The following is a 25,805-nucleotide window of genomic DNA, read 5'->3' as shown; positions in this document are numbered from 1 at the left end:
TGCAACAACACTTGCCTATTTTTATACTTTATTCTTTTAGCAATAAATGCCAAAATTCCATGTGCCTTCCTTATTACCTGCTGTACTTACATATTAGCTTTCAGTGATTCATGCATGAGGACACCCAGATCCCTCTGCACTGAAGCATTCTGAAGTTACTCTCCATTTAAATAATAAGTTGCCTTTTTATTCTTCCGACCAAAATGGATAACCTCACACTTATCCACGTTAAACTCCATCTGCCAAATTTTGACCCATTCACCTAACCTGTCCATATCCATTTGTAAATTTCTTATTTCTTCATGGCAACTTACTTTCCCAGCTATTTTGGTGTCATCTGCAAATTTAGATACAGTACCTTCTATCCCTGAATCTTAGTCATTAATATAGATTGTAAATAGTTGGGGCCCAAGGACCGAACCCTGTGGCACCCCACTAGTTACAGCTTGCCATCCAGAAAAAGACCCATTTTCCTGCTCCACTCCACCTCTTGCTACCCACTTAATATTTACACACTGGTAGAAACTTTTGGGTTCCCTTTTATGTTGACTGCCATTCCATTCTCATACCCTTTCTTTGCTAGCCTTATTTTCTTCTCCACCTCCGCTCTCAACCTCTTGAGTTTGACTTGGTTTAATTTGAAGAACTCACCTGACATGCATCATACACCCTCTTTTTTGTTTGTTTCATCATATTCCCTATCTCCTTCATCATCCAAGGAGTCCTGCTTTTACCCTTACCATTTGCCCTTATCGGAATGTACCTGACGCATGTTTTTCCTGTCAGTCTCTGGTTCTATTTTACCCTGGCTAGATTTCACTCATTCCATTAAAATTAGCCCTCTTCTAGTTTGGAAGTTCTATATTAGATTGTTCCTTGTTCTTCTCCATTACTAATCTAAACCATATAATATGATAATTAATCATATACAAATGTTCTTCCACAGGTACTTGGCCTGCTCGGCCCACTTCATCTCTCAGCACCAGACCCAGCAATGGCTCCCTTCTAGTTGAGCCATGAACATACTGGCCGAGGAAGATGATCTGAACCCATTTCAGAAAATGTTCTTCCTGCTTCTCTTTAACTCTAACATTAATTACCCAATTTTTGTTTGGGACAAAGTCCCCTAGTATCAACATACTACAGTTCTTGCACATCTCTCTGAATTCCCTGTAGACTTGTTCCTCCATCTTGCTCTTACTATTTGGAGACCTATATAATCTCCAAGCAATGTGATCTTACCTTTCTTGCTTCTCAATTCTAACCAAATGGACTGTGCTCTTGCCCCATCAAGGACATCCCCTCTTCCCAACAGTGCAATATCCTCGCTAATCAATACTCTCACAACACATCACTTTTTTTCTTTCTTTATCTTTTCTGAATACTTTATATCTTTGTACATTAAACACAAGTCCTCATCATTTTTAAGTCAGGTTTCTGTTATTACCACTACATCATATTCCCAGAATGCTATTTGTGCTTGTAATTTGCCGACCTTATTCACCACACTTAGTCCGTTTACGTACATACATTGTAGTCCTTCTTAGTTTGCTCCTATCTACTACGGTACTATTTCCTTCTGTTGTACTGCCCAATACACTCACTTTCCGCACCTTGTTCCTCTTTTCTACTTCTATATGATGGTGCCCATTCCCCTACCAAGTTAATTTAAACCTTCCCCTACCACACTAGTGAACCTCTTTGCAAGGCTATTGGTCATGGTCCTTTTGAGGTACAACCCACCCCTTTTGAATAGGTGCCTTCTGTCTGAAAACAAATCACAATGCCCCTAGAATCTGAAGCCCTCCCTCCTACACCATGCTTCAAGCCATGCGTTGATCCTCCCTATCTTCCTATTTCTACTCTCACTTAGCATGTGGCACTGAGAATAATCCAGAGATTACTATCCTGCAGGTCTTACTTTTTAACTACCTCTCTGGCTCCTGGAAACCTGACCTTACAAACTCAATACCTGTCTTCTGTGTGTTGTTGATGTCAATGTATACCACAACTTCTAGCTCACTCCTTTGCCCCTGCAGAATATCCTGCACCCTCTCCATGATATGCTTTATCTTGACACCAGGGAGAGGGCACATGTGGACTATCAATGCTAGTTACAAAAATACCTGTCTGTCCCCCTAACTCTAGAATCTCTTGCAACAACTGCATTTCTGCACTTTGCTGTTTCCTCCAGTCTCTTGCCCATTGGTGGCACCATCTGGGCTGCACTCCTCCTGAGTATCATCTCTTCCAGCAGTCTCTGATACTGAGTACCTGTTGAGATTGGCACCTACCCTGAAGACTCCTGTACTACCTGCCTCATCCTACTCTTCTGTGTGGCCACCCACCTACTATCCTGGGGTGATCACCTGGTATAACGTACAATTCAGGAGACTCTCATCCTCCCTGATGCTCCACGGTGACTCCAGCTGTCCCTCAAACTCAGAAATCCTGAGCTGGAGCTGGAGCAGCTGAAGACACCTCTTGCACACATGGTCACACAAGAATATGTGAAGTGCCCTGAAACTTCCACTTGTGTGTAAACAAAAAAAAAATTCCTCATGTTGCCTGTGGTTCTTTGCCAATTGGCATAAGTCTCTGTCCTCTGTTTATCATCACTTCTGTCACTTGAAATGGGTTTTCATTATTTACACTTATCAAAACCATTTGAACAGCTCTAAAATCTCCTTTTCTGCTCCTAAGAGAATCACCCCAGCATTCCACTATGTCTGAAGTACTTCATCACTGGCACCATTTAACTAAATCTCCTCTGCACTGTTTCTGAAACCTTGAAATCCTTCCTAAAGTGTAGCACCGAGAATTGGCCACAATAGAGTACCCCTGCTGGGGCTTAACCAGTACTTTTTTTTTTTGGTAAGATGTAGGATGTGGGCAGCAGAATTTTGGATGAGCTTAAGTTTATGGAGGGTGAAAGATGGATAGTCAGTCCAGGAAGGTGAAATTGTAGCCTCATGTACTCCGTTTCTGCATGATGATGTGTATGAATCTATCTCATTGTTGATGAAGTCGGGGGCAGTGATCGGGCTGTACATCCCACGAAGCTTCACAGTCAGGTACCTCCACGCAAAACCAATCCTTAAGCTGAGCTTTTGCAAGGAAACCCCTGCCCCTGCAGCCTTGAATATCCTCTCAGAGTGGCTGTGTGTTCTCACAAGCAGTACCACTGGAAGGTGGAGTCACATCCAAATGGGGAAAATATAAATAATACAATAATTCTTGCATTTGTGTAGCAGCTTATCATGTTGGCATTTTGCACAATTATTTTTGAAACACTGTAACAGCAGCATTGCCATTCTGCACAAACCATATCTTAACAGGAATGAGATAAATGACCAGACTCTCTCTTCACTTGGAGATATTGGTTGAGGAAAGAATGTTCATCAGGATATCAGTAATAGTACTCCCTGTTCCCCTTTTAATCCTGTTGCTGGAGTAGACAGATTGGAGGCTGTGGTTTAGCATCTTGTCTGAAGGATTTATCAGAACAATGAAGTAGTCCGCAGTACTGCACTGGAATGTTAACCTAGATTATGTGCTCAAGTCCTGATGTGTGTTTGAAATCAAAAGATGAGGGATGCATTCTTTAAAGGCACTCCTGATAATTGCACAGCCCAGGAATGGGACCTGGAATCCTGGATTTGAGACCCGTGTGCCATTTTTTTAAAGGGCTCCCTGACTTGGTGAAAACCTAGGGTATTATCGGCACTTTCTGGTGTCTGGGCACTGGAAAATAGAATTGTGTCAAGAAAACACCATATCTTGAGGGGTGATGAATTAATGCTTATTTTTTCTATGGTAAGGAACAGCTATTACTTGAGAACCAATGCTCTTCCATCATATTTCTTCATCTATAATGTAGTGAAGGTGAAGCTGAATACTGTCATTAATCACAGTAGAGGCATGTTAAATGAAATCCCTTACCCCTGTTAAATTTTCCAAAGTACAGATTGCAATCTCTATTGTCAGAAAACTCTGCTTCTGGAGCTCCTTTGAAAGATGACCTTATCTCACATACTTACAGGTAGAACATTTTAAGCATTATTCTTGCATTGATGATCACTTAAAAATTCTATTACAATTAACATTTTGATCAATATATCCCCTGCTTGGATTGTGCCCAGCTTTTTGTGGTGAGTGCAACATTTAAAATATACATCTTTCAGTGCTGCTTCCTCAGTGGTACCATGAGGTTTTGTGCAGTAATCTGTATACCCACATGATCCTCCTAGGGTACATCAGATCTGTGATGCAAATGATCCAGGCATTTCAATCCTGTTGCATTGGGCCAAGTTTAATCTAAACAAACTATCTTGCTTTGATTTAGTGGCAGGCTTTGAGTGGCTCTTTAACTCAACCATGGCATTAGCATCCTGCTTCTGAGTTTCGTAACCGATCAGAGAGAGCAGGCGGGATGATGCGCTGAATCTGTCAAAGGAAGGATTTCTAGTGAAAGTGACCCAGCAGGGGTCAGAATAGCTGAACTGTACATTGATTCCTGAGGCTTCAGCAACTGCAGAAATGGGGAGGAGACCTGGGAAGGTTGCTACCCAGGTGTCTCACTCTTACCTGGAGGTCCTGCTACAAGATGTGAGGGATTGCAGTGAGGTGACATTTCCCAAAGATAGAAAGACGCTTGTTTCTCAAACCAAACAGGTGTGGGTATAAGTGGCCAAGGAAGTCACCAGCCACAGTGTGGTCCTTTTAAACCTGGTATTGTGACACAGCTGATGGTAAAAGCTGAGCTGTTCAAATCCCAGAGGGAAACCTGAAACAACTGTCATAACTCCTTTGCAATTTGTATGTTTTGAGGTGCAGGCTTTGAAATCAGTAGTAATAAGACCACCGAGTCTCAAGAGGTTTTTTATAAAACAAAATTGAACATTTATTAATATAGGAAAGATTGTAAGCACATACATATGCCTACAAAATTACTACCATAATAACTACAAAAATCCCTTAATTAATCTGACTCTCAGTTAGACCTTGGTAATGAAACAGTAAAACACATAGGGCAGAATTTAGCCCTCAATGGGCTAGCAGGCCCCACTGGCTTGCCTGTGGGTGGGCAACCGACCCCCACCACTGAAACAGGGCCCGCTGCCATTTTGAGTGGGCGGGCCACTTAAGGCCCACCCAGCGGCCTGCCCAACAGGCCGGGGGGCGGGGGGTGGGGGAGGGGGGGGTGGAGGGAATCCCCAACTGTCAAAGTGCGCTCTTTCATTCATGTGCACGAAAGAGCGCACTGCTCCCTGAGGCAAAGTCCTGTCCCAGGGAGTTTACTGAAAAGTCAAAAAAAAGAGAAATATTAAACTTATTAACATGACCCCCTCATGTGACAGCTGATTTCACTGTCCACCCGCCTTCCTGAAGATTTAAATAGACCGGAATGACTTCGGTGGATCCTCCCAACATCATCCTGTGACATTTTCCCCTCGGTGAGCAGGCCCCGCCCCCAAATCGCCGAGGGGAAAATCCTTCAGATAGATTTAAACAGACCGCTGGCAAAGCACACCCTGAACAGCTGCATTCAAACTGAGTTTCTTTCAACTCTGGGTCCTTGCAGACAGCAGCTGGAGGCTTTATACCTTAGAATCCCCCTTCCTTTTACCAACAGTCTTCTCTTCCTTTAAAAATATTTTCCTCTTTGAATGCAAATTCTCTTTGCCACTAGGTTTTTTTTATAACTTTAAATTGTCTAACAATAAAACCCTTTCCTAATACCCACATTACTAGTAAGCTTGGGAAAAAAATAAACACATTGTTTCTGAGCTTCACCTGGTTAGGTGTAATATTTCATCCGCCCTTTTGAATGGCTATTTAAAAATGCAAATTGCCCCCTTTACACCTCAGCTTCTATTTCCCTATGTTTACCTAATTACCATTTCAAACCTACTTCTCTGTACATCAAAGTCTCTAGACCAGCTGACTTTAATCCATTAAGACACACACACATAGGCACAGATACCACTAGAACTCTATTTTAAAATAATTTCCATTAATATTATAGACATTATTATATCTTCCTGACAGTAGACACATTGTCCCTAGAGGTTCAGGGACCTCGGGAGGTGGGGAAAGTGAGTAGCCTAACACGTCCAGTTGTGAGCCACATCATCTGACTTTCCTACCATTACACTGCACAGCACTCCTCAGATCACCTTGCAGCTCCACTCTTTCTTCTGCAAAAAGCAGCAAATCACACAGTGATCTAGAATGAAATAGAACAATAAGCCAGGAGCAGAAAGAACAATGAGCATTGATTGCTTGTAGATTGAAAGACCTGGTAGTTTGTACAGCCATTATACAAAAGCTTGTGCTGTTCTATCGGTGACTTATTTGCATAACTTAGGTGACTCAACCTACTTAGATAATGCAGAATCTAACACCATTTTATGTAAAAGCAAAATAGTGCGAATGCTGAAAATCTGAAATAAAAACAGAAAATGCTGGAAAAACTCAGCATGCCTGGCAGCATCTGCGGAGAGCAAAACAGAATTGTTGTTTGGAGTCCATATGACCCTTCTTCAGAGCTGAAGACTCTAATTTATCTATTGTGTGTTGGAGAGAAATAAGATGCATTGAGAGCCCAGCAATCCAGTTTTAAGAATCCTAAAAGATACAAGGGACTTTTCACTTAGCTGATGAGCTGGGAGAGGGTGGGTCAGAATGTGCGGAGAACTTGGAAGTTTGGATTCCTCCAAATACAGTGGAGTATTGGGTGGGATTTTCCAATCCTGCCCACCACTGGGATTGTCCGGTCCCCCCGAAAGTCAGTCTCCCATGGGTGGATACCACCATGAAGGGACAGGAAAATCCTGTCCTTTAACTCAACAACATCCCCATGGCATCACCAATCAGTTCACTGCCCAGAAGCCAGCTAGAGTTATGAGAAACTGATGAGTGAAGTCTGTGGAACCAGGTAAATCCATGCCGGAGTGGAAGAGAGGAGATGATCTCGGAAGTAAGTGCCTAGGGCCGAGGTCCTAGGCTGGGGTGGGGTTTCAATCAGAGGCTGGGGGAGGAAGGTGGGTGGGGTGGGGAAGTCGGAGGCCTTGGAAGGAGATCATGATTGGGTTCCTTGAGAGAGGGTGATGTTTGAAGGTTCTTGTTGGGGGGGGCCTTTGATGAAGTTGTCGGAAGCCACGGGATGGGCGGATAAGGAACTGAGGCCTCAAGGTGGTTGGGGGTAGAGGAAGTGGATACCTGATAGAGGGGGGTTCCTCAGGCAGGCATGTAAGATCCAAGAGGTAGGTGAGAAGGCACTCAGCCCCTGGATCCTCTAAGTGATCACCTGAATATAGCTGCCAGGTTCCCTGAGGATTGGAAAACACGACTAATAACAATTACATTAAAAAAAATGAATGACAATGAGGCTCACAGCCTCATTATCATATGTAGCAACCCATCTCCTTGGAGTTGGTTGGTTAATCACCCACCCACCTTCCGTAGTGGTTGAGGTTTTGGAGACCAATCATCTCAGCCCTAGGACATCACTGAAGCAGTTCAATTCTTCTGCCATTTCTTTGTTCTCCATTATAATTTCCCCCGTTTCTGACTGTAAGGGACCTACATTTGTCTTTGCTAATCTTTTTCTCCTTATTTATAGGAGCTTTTACAGGCAGTTTTTATGTTCCCTGCAAGCTTTCTGTCATACTCCATTTTCCCCATCTTGATCAATCTTTTTGTCCACTTCTGCTGAATTCTAAACTGCTCCCAATCCTCAGGCTTGCTGCTTTTTCTGGCAATTTTGTATGTCTCCTCTTTGGATCTAATGCTATCCCTAATTTCTTTTGTAATCTATGGTTGAGCCACCTTTCCTGTTTTATTTTTGCACCAGACAGGAATGAATAATTGTTGTGATTCGTACATACGTTCCTTAAATATTAGCCATTGCCTATCCACCGTCAACCCTTTTAGTAAGGTTCCCCAATCCATCATTGCCAACTCAAGCCTCATACCCTCGTTCCTTTTATTTAGATTCAGGACCTTCGTTTCAGATTGAACTTCTTCACTCTCCATCTTAATGGGCAATTCTATCATTTTATGGTCGCTCTTCCCCAAGAGACCCCCATACAACAAGGTTGTTAATTAATCCTTCTCATTGCACAATCCCTAGTCTAGGATAGCCTGTTCTCTAGTTGGTTCCTCAACGTGTTGGTCTAAAAAACCATCACGTAAACACTCCAGGAAATCCTCCTCCACAGTATTATTGCTTGTTTGGTTTGTCCAATCTATATGTATATTAAAGTCACCAATGATTACAGTTGTACACTTTTTGCATGCATCTTTAATTTCCTGTCTAATGCCATCCCTTACACCTTTGTTACTGTTTGGGGGCCTATAGACAACCCCCACCAATGTTTTATGCCCCTTGGTGTTTCTTATCTCCACCCAAACAGATTCCACATCATGATTTTCTGAGCCAATATCCTTCCTCACTATTGCATTGATTTCCTCCTTTACTAACAGTGCTACCCCACCTCCTTTCCCTATTTGTCTGTCCTTCCAAAATATTGAATACCCTTGGATGTTCAGTTCCCATCCTTGGTCACCTTGCAGCCTAGTCTCCGTAATTGCAATTATATCTTAACCGTTTATATCCATTTGTGCTGTTAATTCATCTACCTATCTATTGTGAATGCTCCGCACATTAAGGTGCAATGCCTTTAGACTTGTCTTTTTAACCTTGTTAGTCATCTTAGCTTTATTTTGCACTATGACCCCATTTGTTTCTCGCCCTTGTTTTTTCTGCCTTCCACTTTTGCTTCTTATTTTTCTGTCTTTCGTTTCTATCCTTGTTTCCCCCTCCTCTGCCTCCCTGCTCAGGTTCCCATCCTCCTGCCATTCTAGTTTAAACCCTCCCCAACAGCATTAGAAAACTCCTCCCCCACCCACGAGGATTTTGGCCCCGGGCCTGCCCAGATGCAACCTGTCCTGTTAGCATTGGTCCAACCTTCCCCAGAACCGGTCCCAATGTCCCAGGAATCTGAATCCCTCCCCTCTACACCATTTCTCCAGCCACGTAGTCATCCAATATATCCTGTTATTTCTACTTTCGCGAGCACGTGGCACTGGTAATCTTAAGATTACTACCTTTGAGGTCCTACTTTTTAAGTTACACCCTAACTCCCTATATTCAGCTTGTAGAATCGCATCCCTTTTTATAACCATGTCTTTGGTACCAATATGTACCACGACCACTGGCTGTACGCCCTCCTCCTTCAGAATGCCCTGCAGCCTCTCCGAGACATCCTTGACCCTGGCATCAGGGAGGCAACATACCATCCTGGAGCTTCTTTTGCAGCTGCAGAAACACCTGTCTGGTCCCCTTACTATTGAATCCCCTATCACTATAGCCCTGCCACTATTGTCCCTTCTCTCTTGTGCAGAAGAGCCACCCATGGTGCCATGGACATGGTTCCTGCTGCTTTCCCTGAGAAGTCGTCTCTCCCAACAATATCCAAAACTGCATATCAGTTAGAGAGGAGGGCGGCCACAGGGGACTGTTGCACTACTTGCCTTCTTCTACTCTGCCTAGTGGTCACCTACCCCCTTTCTGCTCGTTCAATCTTTACATGCGGTGTGACCACCTCACTGAAAGTGCTGTCCACTGCTCCACAGTCAATCCATTTGCAGTTCCAGCTCCAAAATGCAGCCAGTAGCTGCAGCTGGATACACTTCCTGCACACATGGTCGCCAGGGACACTGGAAGTGTCCATGACTTCCCACATATCACAGGTGTGAGCTCTGCTGCCATGACTTCCCTTTAGACTTAGCTCATTAGTTATATCCTTTAAAGAATACTAACTATGCTAGGGGCCTTATTCCACTCCAAATACTCCCACTACAGGCCAAAGTCCTCACCTTATCTTGTTTAAGCTAATGGACTGCAGCAGTTCAATTAGTAGAAAAAGTAGAAGTACTCACCTGACCCTAATTACCAATCAGCTGCCTCCCCTGCGTCACATCACTTTTTGAATTGTGATGTCTCTTTGAACTCCACCGCCTGAAGGTCCTGAGGGTAAGTCTCTCCTCTCCAGTCCTGGTCTCTGTTTCTCGCGCCCTTTTATACTGCTCTCGCTGGCCTCTCCTCTCCGGTCTAAAACTCACCTTTTTCCAACCCTATCAGCAGCTTTTAGTTAATTGCTAAATTAAAGAAAGACTTTAGATAGAATTTAATCCTTAAACTCCCTCAGTTACCAGTCAGCAACTGAAGCTCTCCACTGCAGCCAAGCGCAGCACTCTAGTGCAGACAAAGTCACTCCATAACTATGCTGCTGCTATACAAGGCACAAGTCAGGAGTGTGATGGAAGACTCTCCGCTTTTGCCTGGATGAGTGCAACTCCAACAACATTCCAGACTCTTGACACTATCCAGGACAAAGCAGCCCACTTGACCAATACCCCATCCACCACTGTAAACCTACACTCCTTCCATCACCTGCGCATTGTGGCAGCAGTGTGTATCATCTGCAAGATGCGCTCAAGGCGCTTTCAATAGCACCTTCCAACCCTCAATCTCTACTACCTAGTAGGACAAGGGCTGCAGGCGTTTGGAAACGCCATCACCTACAAGTTCCCCTCCTAACCACACACCATTCTGACTTGGAGATACATCACCGTTCCTTCACTGTCACTGGATCAAAATCCTGGGATTCCCTTCCTAACAGCACTGTAGGTGTCCTGACATCACTTGGACTGCAATGGCCTGAGAAGGCAGTTCATTGCCACCTGCTCAAGGGCAATTAGGGTTGACGATAAAAGTTGGCCATCCCAAGAAAGAATAGAAAATAAATGCCAATAGTGGACGGGCTGGAGGTGGGTCTGGGCCAGACACCTGACTTTTAAGACATTACTCCCCATCTGACCCAAACCAGCCTATTTTGTTGGTTAAAATTCCAAGGTCTCTGCAAGGGCAAAGAACTGCATGGAAATAACTTTCGGCTCATATAAGTTGTGAGGTTTCTTTTGGAAGTGCAGTGAGACGCTTGTAAGAGGGAACAGTTCATTTAACTATCCTAAAATTGCACCCCACTGATTTTAATAAAATGTAAAAATTAACTGGTTCCATCAGAAACACATGATATCCTTCCTGCTAATGGGTGAGTTCCATAGCCACTTTCAGTACTACTAGTCCTCCCATATTATGATGAGCCTGACCCCTGAAATATATGAAGGTTAGGCAAGTGCTCATTCCACAGTCTCACCTGTGATTGAGCTTGAATGGAAAATCTAGACCATTGTGCTTCATACAGTGCTTAAATCTTCTGCAAGGCTTTGAGAGGGTAAATACAGAAAGATTGCTTCACTGGTTAGCAAATTGACTCAAGGTTATCACTGGAAGAATGATGAAGAAAGTTAAAATGATTTTTTAAATTCAGGAGATAATTAGAACATTCATGGTTTACAGCTGGTGGCTATTTGGATAGAGTCATTAATGTGATTTAAAAGTGAATTGGCTAAGTATTTTAAAGGAGAAATAAAAATAGACACCGAGAAATGGCAAGGAAATGGGATTGGAGTAGATAGCTCCAGTTGTAGAATTAGCACTGCCATAAGTCCAACGAGCCAAATGCCTTTTGCACTGTAATTTCCACAATTTTATATTCACCTATCTGTTATGTCGTTGGATGGGGGCGGTGGGGGTGGGGAGGCAGTGAGAGTAATGGTGATTTAACACAATGAGTTAGAGATTTTCTTTAGTTGGTTTCCCAGTTGTGCCATTTGTAATGCACTTCATGCATATCATCTGTGCTCTTGTAAATGTGCAAACAAAATGGGAAGAATCAAAATTGCTAAGGCATAATAGGTGCAAACTAAACCACTTAGTGACATAATAGAGAATTAAAGTTGAAAAAACTTTGGAACAAAATAGCTTGTTGCCAATGAATGGTACTGATTTGGTGAGATTATATGCAGTGGCGAAACATGAGATTAAGTATGTGGATTCAGATTTCAGATAAGTCCATTCAACCAAGGACTGTTATCAGAACAAAAACAAAAATACCTGGAAAAACTCAGCAGATCTGGCAGCATCTGTGGAGAGGAGCACAGCCAACGCTTCGAGTCTGAATGACCCTTCAACAGAACAGAGCCTGCTTTATGTGCATGTGTGAACAATTGTTACTGGTACCTATGAATAATTAGTACAGCAGTGGTAGAACTGGCTGGTTTTAACCATGCTAATCTTTACAATATAAACATCTTCGTTCCTAGTATTTAATTTATGGATACTCAGTTTTTGCCTCATTGAGCTACCAGTGAGATTTTTTTTTAATTGATTGCATTTTGAAATTGGTATTAGTACATTCAGGTTGAAAAGATGTGATTAATACTTGATTTGTAACAATATGCTTATTTGTTTGTTAGGTGCAATAATCTTAGACTGTATGAACATGACTTCTGAAGCTATAAGAGTGACAATGAAAGATGAAAAAATTTTAGCTGCTCTGGAACAGAGGTTTCCTGATCTTCCTGCACAACAAGAAGTTTTTGATACCTTGCAGCAAGCAAAATTTGATGTCTCTGGTACTTACTTTTTTTTTCTCTATCAAAGTTGATTTCAAATTTGCAAGAAGAGTAGTGGGCTCAATTTTATTCCTACAACTTGTACTGATGCTGATTGAAACTGCTGTGAAGATTAGTAATTTCATTTTGAGGCAAGAGCTATATTTTGAGTGTGCTGTTAACCATAATAATCTATGACATATTTTCCATCATGTGGCTGACAGGTAGAGTGACTGTGGCTTTAATAGGCCCAATCCAATTGGCGGGCTGGGGCCTCATTACCATGCTGAAGGTAAACCAACAGTAGCCAAAGGAACAGTGTCAGCTTCAGGTCAGCATGAAAGGCCAACCTAGGAAAAAGTGGAGGGAAAATGGAGACAGAGGAATTGGGAAATGAAGAGGGGGTAGGGATGAGAAACAAAGTGGAAACTAGAATGGAGAGAGATGGGAAAATTATTCGAATTTTTCTTTTCCTTTAAACTAAATTTCTATTAATTGTTAAGTATAAAATTAATCATAATGTATAATATAAATGCTAAAATGAATAATCTCCCCAGGTGAGCATGCTCCCAGTCAACACATGTATGAGACAGGGAACTATATTGGAAGGAGTGCACTTTTTAACATAGGAACAGGAGTAGACCATTTAGTTTCTCAAATGTGTTCTGGCATTCGATGAGATCATGTCTGATCTGGTATCGTGACTCTAACCACCCATCTTGTCCTCATTTTCTTTTATACCCTGTCTAGCAAAAATGTATTGACCTCAGATTTAAAATTATTGAAAGAGTTAGCATTTACTGAGGCAAGGAGAGAGCTCCACACAACTCCCACACTTTGCACGACAAAGTGTTTCCCAATCTGTCTCCTGAATGATCTGGCTGTATTTTTAAGGCCATTTCACCTTGTTCTAGACTCCCCACCAGCACAAATGTTTCCCTTTATATTCTTTATCAATTACTTTCAAAATCCTAAACACTTCAAACAAATCACCTTGTAACCATCTATGTTCCAGAAAACACAAGTCTAGTTTCTGTGATGTCTCCTCAAATTTAATCCTTGGAGCCCTGGTAATGTTCTAGTGAATCAAAACCTTGCTTATTATATTGCTACCTAGAGAGCTGCCTAGTGTAATTCCTATGTTATTACTATGGAAGCTAAAAGCATTATTTGATATTGAATTTTTTTAAGAAAGAAAATGTTTTTCTTCCAGGAATAAATTAACTGCTGCTGCAGAAAAGATATTTTAAGATATGAAGACAAACAATTTATTTCCAAAAGGCAAATAATGAGTAATTCTCATTAAAATTCAACAAATGTCCTTTCTTAAAATGTAAAAATGCAAAGTCCATGTTCAGTACACATTTGAAAATATTGCTAAATGTTCCAAATAACATGTCAAAAATCAAATGTTTCTGAGTTGCACATCTCCAGATCTCCTAGAAAACAAACATTGTGGCTTCAACATTTTTATTTCTACTTCAAGCTTTCATGTTTGTTTATTTTTGGCCCACTACAAGTGAAGAAATATTGGGGCTGAAAATCAATGGGGTAGTCATTCCAGCATAAGTACTGACCCCATCAAAGTTTATAGGTCCATGTTGAGAAAGCTCATTTTGAATAAAGTAGTTTGACACCTGAACCACTAAGATTGCATCTTGGGTTTGTTTCCAATGCCACAGGGAAGACAAAAGTGCCCCTTCGGCTCCCAGGCCTGAATCTCCCACGGCGAATCTTAGAAGTGAGATGCTTCAGTATATGGTTGGCTACCTTCCTTTCACTGGGGCACATGGAAACTCCTGATCTGGGTGTGCCTGTCTCCTCATCCAGTCCTCTCCTGTTTTATTGGCCTTGTTTGGGGAGGGTGGTGGTGCTGACTGTAGAGATTGAGCAGAAACTCCCTGCATGGCTGGGACCTGCTCTAAGGTTTTTGCTTCTGTGCTTCTGCTGGAAGGGCCTAGGTTTCTCAGCCCCATTGTGTATACTAACAACTTCAGTTAAAGGCCTGTGAAACATATTGTTTTTGTATGTCATGGGCTCATAATCAAGATGGTCCTTGAGTTGCTAACTTTTTGGGGTATGTGGTTGTTGTTTTTATTAAAGCTGTTTGTCAAATTTTGTTGGTTTTCTACTTGGCATATATGACTCGCAGGTCACAGTACCAGAAACTGAATCATGATGACACTAATGAGGGCATTACCATGGCGCTAACATTATTTCATGGGATGCCTGCATAATGTGCTTTTCCAAAAGGGGGCAGTGATCATTGTGTCGCAGGATTTAGGTTGGCTATTGAAAAGGACAAAGACCAATCTCAAGTAAGAATAATTAACTGGGGGAAGCTGACTTCAAAGGGGTAAGAATGGATCTGGGCCGAATAAATTGTAATCAAAGGCTGGCAGGAAAACCGGTAGCTGACCAATGGGCGGCCCTCAAAGAAGAGAGACTTCAGGCACAGTCAAGGTATTTTCCCTCAAGGGAAAGGTAGGGCAAACAAATCTGAGTTCTTTGGATGACAAAAGGGTAGAAATTAAAATAAAGATGTCAGGTGGATAATACAATTGAGAACCAGGCTGAATAGGTTCAGAGGTGATTGAAAAAGCAAATAAGAGAAGCTGGCAAATAACATAAAAGGGAGTCCAAAAATTGTATTTAGGCATATAAATGGGTGGTAAAAGGAGGAGTAGGGCTGATTAGGAACTAAAATGGGGAATTGTACATGGAAGCAAGAGGAATAGCTGAGGTATTAAATGAATACTTTGCATTTGTCTTCACCAAGGAAGAAGATGCTACCCAGGCCACGTAAAAATAGGAGGTAATTAATACACTAGAAGTTAAACTTGAAAAGGAGGAGCTATTGGATAGGTTATCTATGCTTAAAGTTGATAAACCACTGGGACGAGATGAGATGCATCCAAGGATACTGAGGGAAGTGAGAGTGGTAATTGTGGAGGCACTGGCCATAATTTTTCAGTCTTCCTTAGACTCAGTGGTGGTGCCAGAGGACTGAAGAATTAAAAATGTTACACCCTTGTTCAAGAAAGCGTGTAAAGATAAACCCAGTGGCTACTGGCCAGTCAGTTTAACTTCAGTGGTGGGAATGCTTCTAGGAACAATAATTTGGGACAAAATTAATTGTCACATGGACAAATGTGGGTTAATTAAGGAAAATCATGTTTAACTAACTTGCTGGAGTTTTTTGAGGAGATAACAGAGTGGGTTGTTGAGGGCAATGCTGTTGTTGAAGTATGCATGGACTTCCAAAATGCATTTGATACAGTGCCACACAAGACTTGTGAGCAATGTTATAGCTCATGGAATAAAAGGGACAGGAGCATTGCTATGAAATTGGCTGAGTGACAAGAAACAGAGTAGTGATTAATGGATGTTTTTCAGGCTGGAGGAAGGTTTGAAGTGGAGTTCCTCAGGGGTCAGTGTTAGGACCCTTGCTTTTCCTGATATATATTAATGACCTGGACCATGGGGTACAAGCCACATTTTCAAAATTTGCAGTTGATTCAAAACTTGGAAGCATTCTGACTGCGAGGAGGATTGCGTAGAACTTCAAAAGGACATAGACATGTTGGTGGAATGGGTGGACAAATGGCAGATGATATTCAGTGTGAAATATGAAGTAATTCATTTTGGTAGGAATAACATGGAGAGACAATATAAAATAAAGGACATAATCCTAAAGAGGGTGTAGGAGTACACAGACCTGGGTGTATACATGTAAAAGTCATTGAAGGTGGCAGGATAAGTTGAGAGAGCGATTAATCAAGTGTACAGTATTCAGGGCTTTATTACTAGGGGCATAGAGTACAGGGGAAGGAGTTTATGTTGAATTAGTATAAGTCATTAGTTTGGCCTCAGCTGGAGTATTGCATCCAGTTCTGTGTGCTGCACTTTAGGAAGGACGTGAAAGCATTGTAGAGAGTGCAAAAATGCTTCACAAGAACAGTTCCAGGGATGAGAAACTTCAGTTACAAAGGTAGATTGGAGAAGTTAACACTCTTTTTCCTTGGAAAAGGTTGAGAGGAGATTTGATAGAGGTATTCAAAATCTGTGGCTGGATGGAGTAGATAGGGAGAAACTGTTCTCACTTATGAAAGGATCGACACTGAGGGGACACAGATTTAAAGTAATTGGTAAAAGAAGCAAAAGTTACAGAAGGAAAAGCTTTTCCACGCAGTGAGTGGTTAAGGTCTGGAATGCACTGCCTGAGTGTGGTGAAGGCAGGTTCAATCGAGGCATTCAAAGGGAATTAGATTGTTATCAAAAAAGGAAGAATGTGCAGGGCTATGGAGAGAAGGCAGGGGATGGCATTAAGGGAATTGTTCATTCAGAGAGCCAGTGCAGATGCAATGGGCTAAATGGCTTCCTTCTGCGCTGTAACAATTTTGTGATAATGACTTTAATGAGGGAATTATGAGCAGAATGTGTCTTTTTAAGAACAGCATCATATACCAAGGGATTTTATTCAAACAAATTTGCAAGAGACTAGACAAATGGGCAGTGAGATATAATCAATATTTACCCTCCTATTGTTGAATGCTGGTTGGTTTGCTCAGCCACGTCACAGAGCCATGAAAGTCTGCTGTATTATGTGGAATTAGGATCTTATGTAGCTCATACTTTGTTTAAAATTCATTCACAGGATGTGGGTTTCACCGGCATTTATTGTCCATCCCTTGTTGCCCTTGAGAAGGTGGTGGTGAGCTGCCTCTTGGACCACTGCAGTCCATGTGGTGTAGGTCCACCTACAGTGCTGTTACAGAGGGAGTTCCAGGGTTTTGACCCAGTGACAGTGAAGGAACGGCGATATATTTCCAAGTCAGGATGGTGAGTGACTTGGAGGGGAACATCCAGGTGGTGGTGTTCCCATGTATCTGCTGCTCTTGTCCTTCTAGATGGTGGTGGTCATGGGTTGGAAGGTGCTGTCAAAGGAGTTTTGGTGAATTTCTGCAGTGCATCTCGTAGATGGTACACACTGCAGCTATTGTGCGTTGGTGGTGGAGGGAGTGAATGTTTGTGGATGTGGTGCCAATCAAGTGGGCTGCTTTACCCTGGATGGTGTCAAGTTTCTTGGCACTTGAGGCAAGTGGGGAATATTCCATCACACTCCTGACTTGTGCCTTGTAGATGGTGGACAGGCTTTGGGGATTCAGGAGGTGAGTTACTCGTCACACTATTCCTAGCCTCTGACCTGCTCTTGTAGCCACAGTATTTATGTGGCTAGTCCAGTTCAGTTCCTGGTCAGTGGTAACCCCCAGGATGTTGATAGTATGGGATTCCGTGATGGTAATGCCATTGAACATCAAGGAGCACTGGTTGGATTCTCTCTTGTTGGAGATGGTCATACCTGACACTTGTGTGATGCAAATGTTACTTGCCATTTATCAGCCCAAGCCTGGATATTGTTCAGGTCTTGCTGCATTTGGACATGACTGCTTCAGTATCTGAGGAGTTGCGAATGGTGCTGAACATTGCACAATCATCAGCAAACATCCCCACTTCTGACCTTATGGAAGGAAGGTCATTGATGAAGCAGCTGAAGATGCTTGGGCTTAGGACACTACCTTGAGGAACTCCTGCAGTGATGTCCTGGAGCTGAGATGTCTGACCTCCAACAACCACAACCATCTTCCTTTGTGCTAGGTATGACCCTAACCAGTGGAGAGTTTTCCCCCTGATTCCCGTTGACTCCAGTTTTGCTAGGGCTCCTTGATGTCTTGCTCAGTCAAGTATGGCCATGATGTCAAGGGCAGTCATTCTTACCTTACCTTGGGAGTTCAACTCTTTTGTCCAAGTTTGAACCAAGGCTGTAATGAAGTCAGGAGCTGAGTGGCCCTGGCGGAACCCAAACTGGGTGTCAGTGAGCAGATTATTGCTAAGTAAGTGCTACTTGATGGCACTGTTGATGACCCCTTTTGTTACTTTACTGATGATTGAGAGTAGACTGATGGGGCAGTCATTGGCTGGGTTGGATTTGTCCTGCTTTTTGTCTGCAGGACACACCTGGGCAATTTTCCATATAGCCAGGTAGATGTCAGTGTTGTAGCTGTACTGGAAAAGCTCGGCTCGTGCCACAGCAGGTTCTGGAGCACAAGTCTTCAGTACTATTGTTGGAACATTGTCAGGGCCCATAGCCTTTGCAGTATCCAGTGCCTTCAGCTGTTTCTTAATATCACGTGGAGTAAAACGAATTGGCTGAAGACTGGCATCTGTGATGCTGGGGACCCCCGAAGGAGGCCAAGATGGATCATCCACCCGGTACTTCTGGCTGAAGATTGTAGCAAATGCTTTAGCCTTATCTTTTGCATTGATGTGCTGGGCTCCTCCATCATTGATTGTTTAATTGTCCACCACCATTCACAATTGGATATGTGAGGACTGCAGAGCTTAGATTTAATCCGTTGGTTGCGGGATCACTTAGCTTTGTCTATCACCTGCTGCTTATGCTGTTTGGCACACAAGTAGCCCCGTGTTATAGCTTCACCAGGTTGACACCTCATTTTTAAATATGCCTGATGCTGCTCCTGGCATGCCCTCCTACACTTTTCATTGAACCAGGGTTGATCCTCTGGCTTGATGGCAATGATAGAGTGGGGGATATGCCGGGCCATGAGGTTACACATTGTGTTCGAGTACAATTCTACTGCTGCTGATGGCCCACAGCGCTTCATGGATGCCCAGTCTTGAGTTGCTAGATCCGTGGGAGATGGTTATACACATTTGATTCGGCTAATCCTTCACCATGCAGCTATCATTCCAAATAAATACCCACATTCAATCCCCACTGTTACCATTCACATTGGCTGTACCCAGTGTCACCTGGTGCTTCTGGGTGGTCCAAATGATGGCCACATGTGCGATGGTCCCCCTCCCCCCCACCAAATAGCCCTTGGGGTTACAGAATCATAGAAAAGTTACACAAGGAGGCCATTTGGCCTGTTGTGTTTGAGAGTTGGGCCGTGGTATTCCTGCAGTTCCACAGGACTCTCAAAAGTAGATGGACATTTGCAGGAAGTAAAGAACAACTTTATTTCAAACATAATTAGGCACATGCTGTGACACCATTAACTGTTTATTTACCTATGATGCCCATGTGTATCTAGTGTGTTTTCTTGCTTCTTTTATGTGTGCTCCCATGTGGTACTTCCTCATTTCTCCCAGCTGTGTTGGAGGCAAAAATAAAAACAAAAAAACTGCGGATGCTGGAAATCCAAAACAAAAACAGAATTACCTGGAAAAACTCAGCAGGTCTGGCAGCATCGGCGGAGAAGAAAAGAGTTGACGTTTCGAGTCCTCATGACCCTTCGACAGAACTTGAGTTCGAGTCCAGGAAAGAGCTGAAGTGTTGGAGGCAGGCTGCTGATCTTGAGGCCCTGAGAGCGGGGAGGATCTTAGTGGCTGTTTCCTGTCTTTTTGAAGCCTGTTGGGCCGTGTCATGCTGAGAGGCTTTTGCACAAGTGTAGGAAGCTTCTCTGTCATCACAGCAACTTAAGGTGTTGCTGTCACTTGCAGAGTGGCTAAGGAGCTGCTATCCATAGCAGGAGCACCCTACAAAGTGCCCCAAAAGTAGACCCTGCACTGCTCCTCTCTCGCAATGTGCGTTTATACCTCCCTACTGACCTGAGGTGGACAAGGACCTGGTGGGAACTCTCTTGTCCTTCTGTTACTTTGCCATTGCTCCCTTGAGCTCAGGGATAAGGTGATGGCATGCTGGTCTGCATGCATCTCTAGCATCCAGTGACCTGCCTGTTGGGTCTGGCTCTCCAGGGGAATCACTAATTGATCAGTGGAGGAGGCCATGTATGGCAGATGAGAGGGAGATCGCACTTTAGAAAGGTTTTTAATGCCTTGGAGTGGGTGCAGACAAACATTTCTAGGATGGTACTACAGATGAAAGATCTCAGTTACATGGAGAGAGACATTGCTGCTGTTCTGCTTAGAGCAGAGAGGTTCAGAGAATTTGCAGTAGGTGTTCAAAATCATGAAGGGTTTTGATAAAGTAAAGAGCAAATGTTTAAGAGGCAGAATGGTTGATAACCAAAGGACACAGATTTAAGATCATAGGCAAAAAAACCCGAGGTGACATGAGGAAAAAAAAATTATGTAGTGTATTTTTCTAGTCTGGAATACACTTTCTGAAAGGGTGGTGAAGCAGATTCAACTTTTAAAAGAGATTTGGATGAATACTTGAAAAATTGCTTGTCACTGGGGAAAAGAGCGGGGCGAAGGACTATTTAGATAGTTGGCTCAAAGGAGTGGCAGAGACATGATGGGCTGAATTGCATCTTCCTGCCCTGTACCATTGCATAATTCTATTTTGGAGAATTGGAGAAATGTACAACCTAATAATGTGAAATGTTTGACAATTGAAACATTTCAAGATCCAACAGACAAGTTTTAGATTAACTAGAAAGTAAAGAGATCAGAGATATGAAGGTGAAGACATCAATATTTTCAGTGGTCTGAAATGGAAAATATGGCTTGAATTTTATGTCCCATAGGTGGGCGTGCGCCCGACCCAATCGGGCCTAAAATTATGTGAAATGACATCGGGCAAGTGTCTCGATATTTCGCTTGGCGGGCGCGCACAAAAGTCGGAAGTGCACCTGCCAACAATTAAGTAGGCAATCAAGCCTATTAACGGCGCAGTTGTCGCTGATCTTTTTTGTGGCCTGTCCAATCTTACGGTTGGCCGATGGGTGAATCGGTCAGGCGGCCTTTGCATTTTTCATCAAACCTCATCCAGGGTGGGATGAATTTTCTGTTGCGAAATAAAATTAAAATAAATATCTGTGGATGGCATTTTATCAGCTATAATTTCAGGGGATTGCTTGTGATGCATAGACATTTTTTTTGTAGCTTTTTAAACCTTTGATGATTTTCAGGTCTGCAGCTGTCTGCCTTCAGGGAGCTTTCTTGCAGCGCTTGCCTGCACTTGTGGAAACATCATTGCCCGCCCTCTCCTTGCCCCCACCCTTGTAGCGTGAGCTTTTCAGTGCATGTTTCACGCTGGCTGACTGTTAATTGGCCAGCCAGCGTGAAATCGCGGGCGAGGGCCCGTTTCCTGACTGCTGCTGGGCCCACCAATTGCGTGTGCCCACCAAAGATAAAATTCAGGCCTATATGACCAGACAAACTGGGTGTATTTTATTACTTCTCACTTTGTCTCAATTTTAAAACTGTCATTAAGCAGTATAATAAAGCTAACACATTTGAGGTCAAACGAAGCACAATTTGTGAATTCAATATTTCTGGAAAGTTTCTTCTTTTAGTTTAAAATTGAACTTATTTTATTACTTGTTGCTTTTATTTTTTACCTCTTCATATTTTTCACAACTAGCCCTGTTTAATTAATAGGCATCTTATTGTTTTTACCATTTGAAATCAATATAAATATTTGTGGCCAGCACGTTATTTCCTGGATTGACTCACCATTGAGTTCAGTCATGATCTTACTGAATGGCAGAACAGGCTTGATGAGCCATATGGCCTATGCCTGCTTATATTTACCAGCTTCTGTTATCAAAGCTTTAAGCCTAAAAAAATACTGTTCAGGTTTTAACTGTGGACTATTAAAAGTTTTGGGGAGAATTTATTCCTGTTTGCTTACCCTTAATTGTACTGTTCTCACTGGGCTAAAATGTGCTGTATATGTGCCACACAATGGGGAGAAGCATTAATTCTCTTAATTAGCTGTGATATGCAAATTGAAGGCAGTTAAGAACCTGCAATAGACATAGGTAAGGCAAAGCTTAATGTTAACTCAGCAAAATCAAATGTTATAGGTTTTGGAGGACAGGAGCTGGAAGTCTGTTCCAAGAGAGGAGAAATACGATTTATGGGATCATTGAATACAGGCGCCCAGCGTACGATGGTAATATTTGAGCATAAAAGTGAAGGACAGGTGATTTAGCCATATTCCTTGGCAGATGTGATTTGATGCTTTACAAAACTGTGTAGCTGTGCCATATCTAGAATAAATACCGAGTGCAGTAGTATTTGTGGCAGATTTAGTACCGCTGTTAATTCCTCATTGACATTTTTGGCTTCTGCTGTACTTTTACCATCCAGGCCATTAACCTGCACCCTGAGACTTCATTTCAGGACTGAAGTTGGAGCACGTAGCAGACAATGTTTATCCTAACACCTTGGAAAGCTGTAAGGCTGCCCCTGATCAGCCCAGGCATGTTAATTAATGCTTCAAGATAACAATGGTATCCTTCATTATTCTGAGCTTGCCTCACCATTGTTCTGCTTCCGTCTCAGGTTGCCACTTAAATGTCATAAATTTTAATAAATAACTGTGATCATTCAAAAGAGCCATTCCGATGTATGTATTGAAATGAACATAATGGGTGGAATCGTACCAGATCTGCAATAAATGCGGTAGCGGGTGGGTAAAACGACACCCGCCAGCTGCAATGGCAGCTTTTCACGCCATATCATTCCAAACCCGCTGCATTAATTCTGCATTCCCTTTGAAACACACCATTTCCATGGTGGGAGGACTCTCATTTGCCCACTACCCCATCATCTCGCTGCTTCATCATGCTGGGCACCATACTTAAAGTCCAGCCAAGCGCACATCTCTCAGTGCTTCCAACCCACGATTGCTGCAAAGAAGACATGGCCCTGAAAGGCAAAAAGACTTCAGCCCTCAGGCTCAATTACACGTCCCTTGACCACCGTGATGTCCTCTACCCCTGCTCTGGCTGCAGGATGGGCAGCAACCTCACTACCTGGCTTGGGAGGTGGTGGCAGTGATAGTCAGCACCACAAGAGGACAGCCACCCAGTGCTGCAAGAGGATGAATGATCTCCTCTAGGGTAAGTCAGTCTTCTCATCACTCTCAGCCCATGCACTCATGAACCCATCACACATCCATAGGGTTGTCACTCACTGCCAGTTCAAGGGACATCACCGTTCGTTCTCTCATACACACCTTCGTTGTCCTCATCCCATCCTTGGGACTGCTCACCACCCACACATGCCTGGCATATTTATCATCTGGCCTGGGAGGCGTCCTGCTTACACTCTCTCCATCTCTATTTATGCAGGACAAGCTGGCACACAACAAGAGAGAGAGGTCACTTACCAGTGGAGGAATGCCTGACATCAAGGTCCCCACAGACTTTGAAAACAGAGCCATCCAGATGGCTGGCGACGATCTGGACCATTCTTGTGCTGATGGTGAGGTCGGCAGTGCTCAACCATGTGAGGGTCCAGCACTGCAACATCCATCAGACAACTATGTTGTGAGTGATGTGTCGTGTTTCACAGGCCGTGCACTAATTACCTCCCCTTGCTTTCGCAGGCACATCTGCCACACAGCCAATGGAGTCCACAACCTAGGGCTTCCAATGAAGCCCTGAAGAAACCTCTGAAGAGGAATCTGAAGGCACCCTCCCTGAAGTCCTGTCACAGCGCTCACCCACACCCTCCACCAGCGCAGAGACACACACCTCAGTGGGACCTAGCTTTAGAGTAGCCTTGGGGTCACAATTTGGTGAGCACATCGCACTGCCTGATCCACAGCAGGCAGCAGGGGCAGGGACTTCCCAGGTCCCCAGCACTCGGAGGACTGCTGGAGGCCAGAAATTTGCTGAGTCCGAGTCAGATGACAAGCCTCTGGACTCGGTCACGTCACAGTTGCGGGAGCTACAAAGTCAAACTCGGGAACATCAGGAAGGGATGTCCCCTGCACTCCTCAGAATGCAAGGCATGATGGAGGAATCCATCCGCATTCAGGCTGAGGTGATAGCACTGGCATGCCTACACACCGAGGTCAACACTGGTAGGATGGCAGCCCCCATGGAGACCTTAGTCCTGCATTGCTGCGCGGGCTGAAATCAATTGCTCACGCCATAGTTGGCCTCCAACAGTGTGTACCCCGAGAGGGGTGATGGGCAGCTCGATCTCACTCCAGCTACCCCATCCCCTCAAGGAGTCAGCCAAGGGCCCTTAGGCACGCATAGGGAGGAGGATCAGCAGGTGCACATCCTGGGACCATCCACCCAGGTAACTCTAGGAATGCCGGCCCATCCGAATCCCCTCTTCCTGTGACCTCAGCCTCTCCAGCTCCACAGCTCGAGGAGGGTGCTGCTGCCACACAGCAGGCTCCTGAAAGCAGGTCTTGGCCCTCCAAGTCTTGGCCTTCCAGAGGGTGCCCATCAAAGTCTTCACAGACAGGGCATAGCAGTCAGCAGGCTGCCTCCACCTTTGTCTTTGGAGGATCAAGATGTAGCAGTAGGGTTGGGAAGGTTAAGAAAATGTAATTGCACAGCCTGGACATGGATGTTAATCACTTGTACATAATGTTCGCTACTGGGAGTTCAATAAACTCCCAAGAATGTCTCCCTGCCGATGACTCCTTGTTCTGGTGAGCAGTGTTCATGTCACTCAGATGTGAAACCTTCCTGCACAAGATAAAGGCAGGTGTCTCAGTCCAGGGCCTCTTCCCTGTGCCTTGTGCAAAGTGATGGTTCGGCCTTCCTCTCCCTGGACACATTACTGCTGCCTGCACCTCGATGGTGCTTGTCGTTGCTGCCATGGGCAGGCATCACAGAGTTCCATCATGTTCTCTGTGTTCTCTCAGCACCTTCTAAGGTGGGGCTGGCCCCCATCTCTTCAGCATCTGTGACCAGTGACGCTGTGCTCCTGAAGGGCTCAGGTGCTGAAGGTGGACAAAGGATCAGATGCTTTTAAAGTTTCATGGTTGTGTCTCTATGATATAACCCTGATCACAGAGCGCAAGCGAGCTGCGCTTGGCCAGACAGGATCAGACATTCTCAGAGGCTATGTGAAGGTCTACGGAGTGTCCTTACTGCATGTTGTCAGCATCATCCTGCAATCGAGCGACAGTTAGGGCCTCCACTGAGTCTCCATGGCAGGAGCATTCCCACAGAAGGTATGTGCGCTGCCATAAGCCAGACTGGAGTCAAATGTTCACAGATGCAATGTGAGGATCTTATGGAGTCTCCTCACTGCATTTTGTCATCATCCTCCACAAATCTAGCAGCAACGAGGGCCTCCTGAGTGTTCCTGCCTTGTCTGGCCAGTGCAAGGGCCTCATCACCATCATTGTTGCCTTCGAGGACATCCTCACCCTCATCACTGTTGCAACCTCCAGCTCCTGCATCTCCTCCTCAGCCAGCTCCTCTCCCTGTTGCAGCATCAGGTTGTAAAGGGAGCAGCAGCTGATGCATGACACCCTCTGTGGACTGTATTGCAGAGCTCGACCAGACTGGTCCAGGCACTGGAAC

At 43.9% G+C, this 25,805-nt stretch overlaps 1 protein-coding gene across 3 annotated transcripts in view; it reads left to right on the top strand.

Annotated features, from left to right (window-relative positions):
- LOC121277224 (protein prune homolog 2-like) overlaps positions 1–25,805 on the top strand; it is a 496,270-nt gene that overhangs the window by 134,576 nt on the left and 335,889 nt on the right. For all 3 annotated transcript variants that reach the window (XM_041186396.1, XM_041186394.1, XM_041186397.1), the window contains exon 5: positions 12,391–12,549. In XM_041186396.1, coding sequence (XP_041042330.1) covers positions 12,391–12,549 — 159 coding nt within the window. The remainder of the gene's footprint in view (positions 1–12,390; positions 12,550–25,805) is intronic.

Source organism: Carcharodon carcharias, chromosome 4 (assembly GCF_017639515.1).
Source record: "Carcharodon carcharias isolate sCarCar2 chromosome 4, sCarCar2.pri, whole genome shotgun sequence".
NCBI lineage: Eukaryota > Metazoa > Chordata > Chondrichthyes > Lamniformes > Lamnidae > Carcharodon > Carcharodon carcharias.
This window is presented reverse-complemented; position numbering and strand designations above follow the sequence as displayed.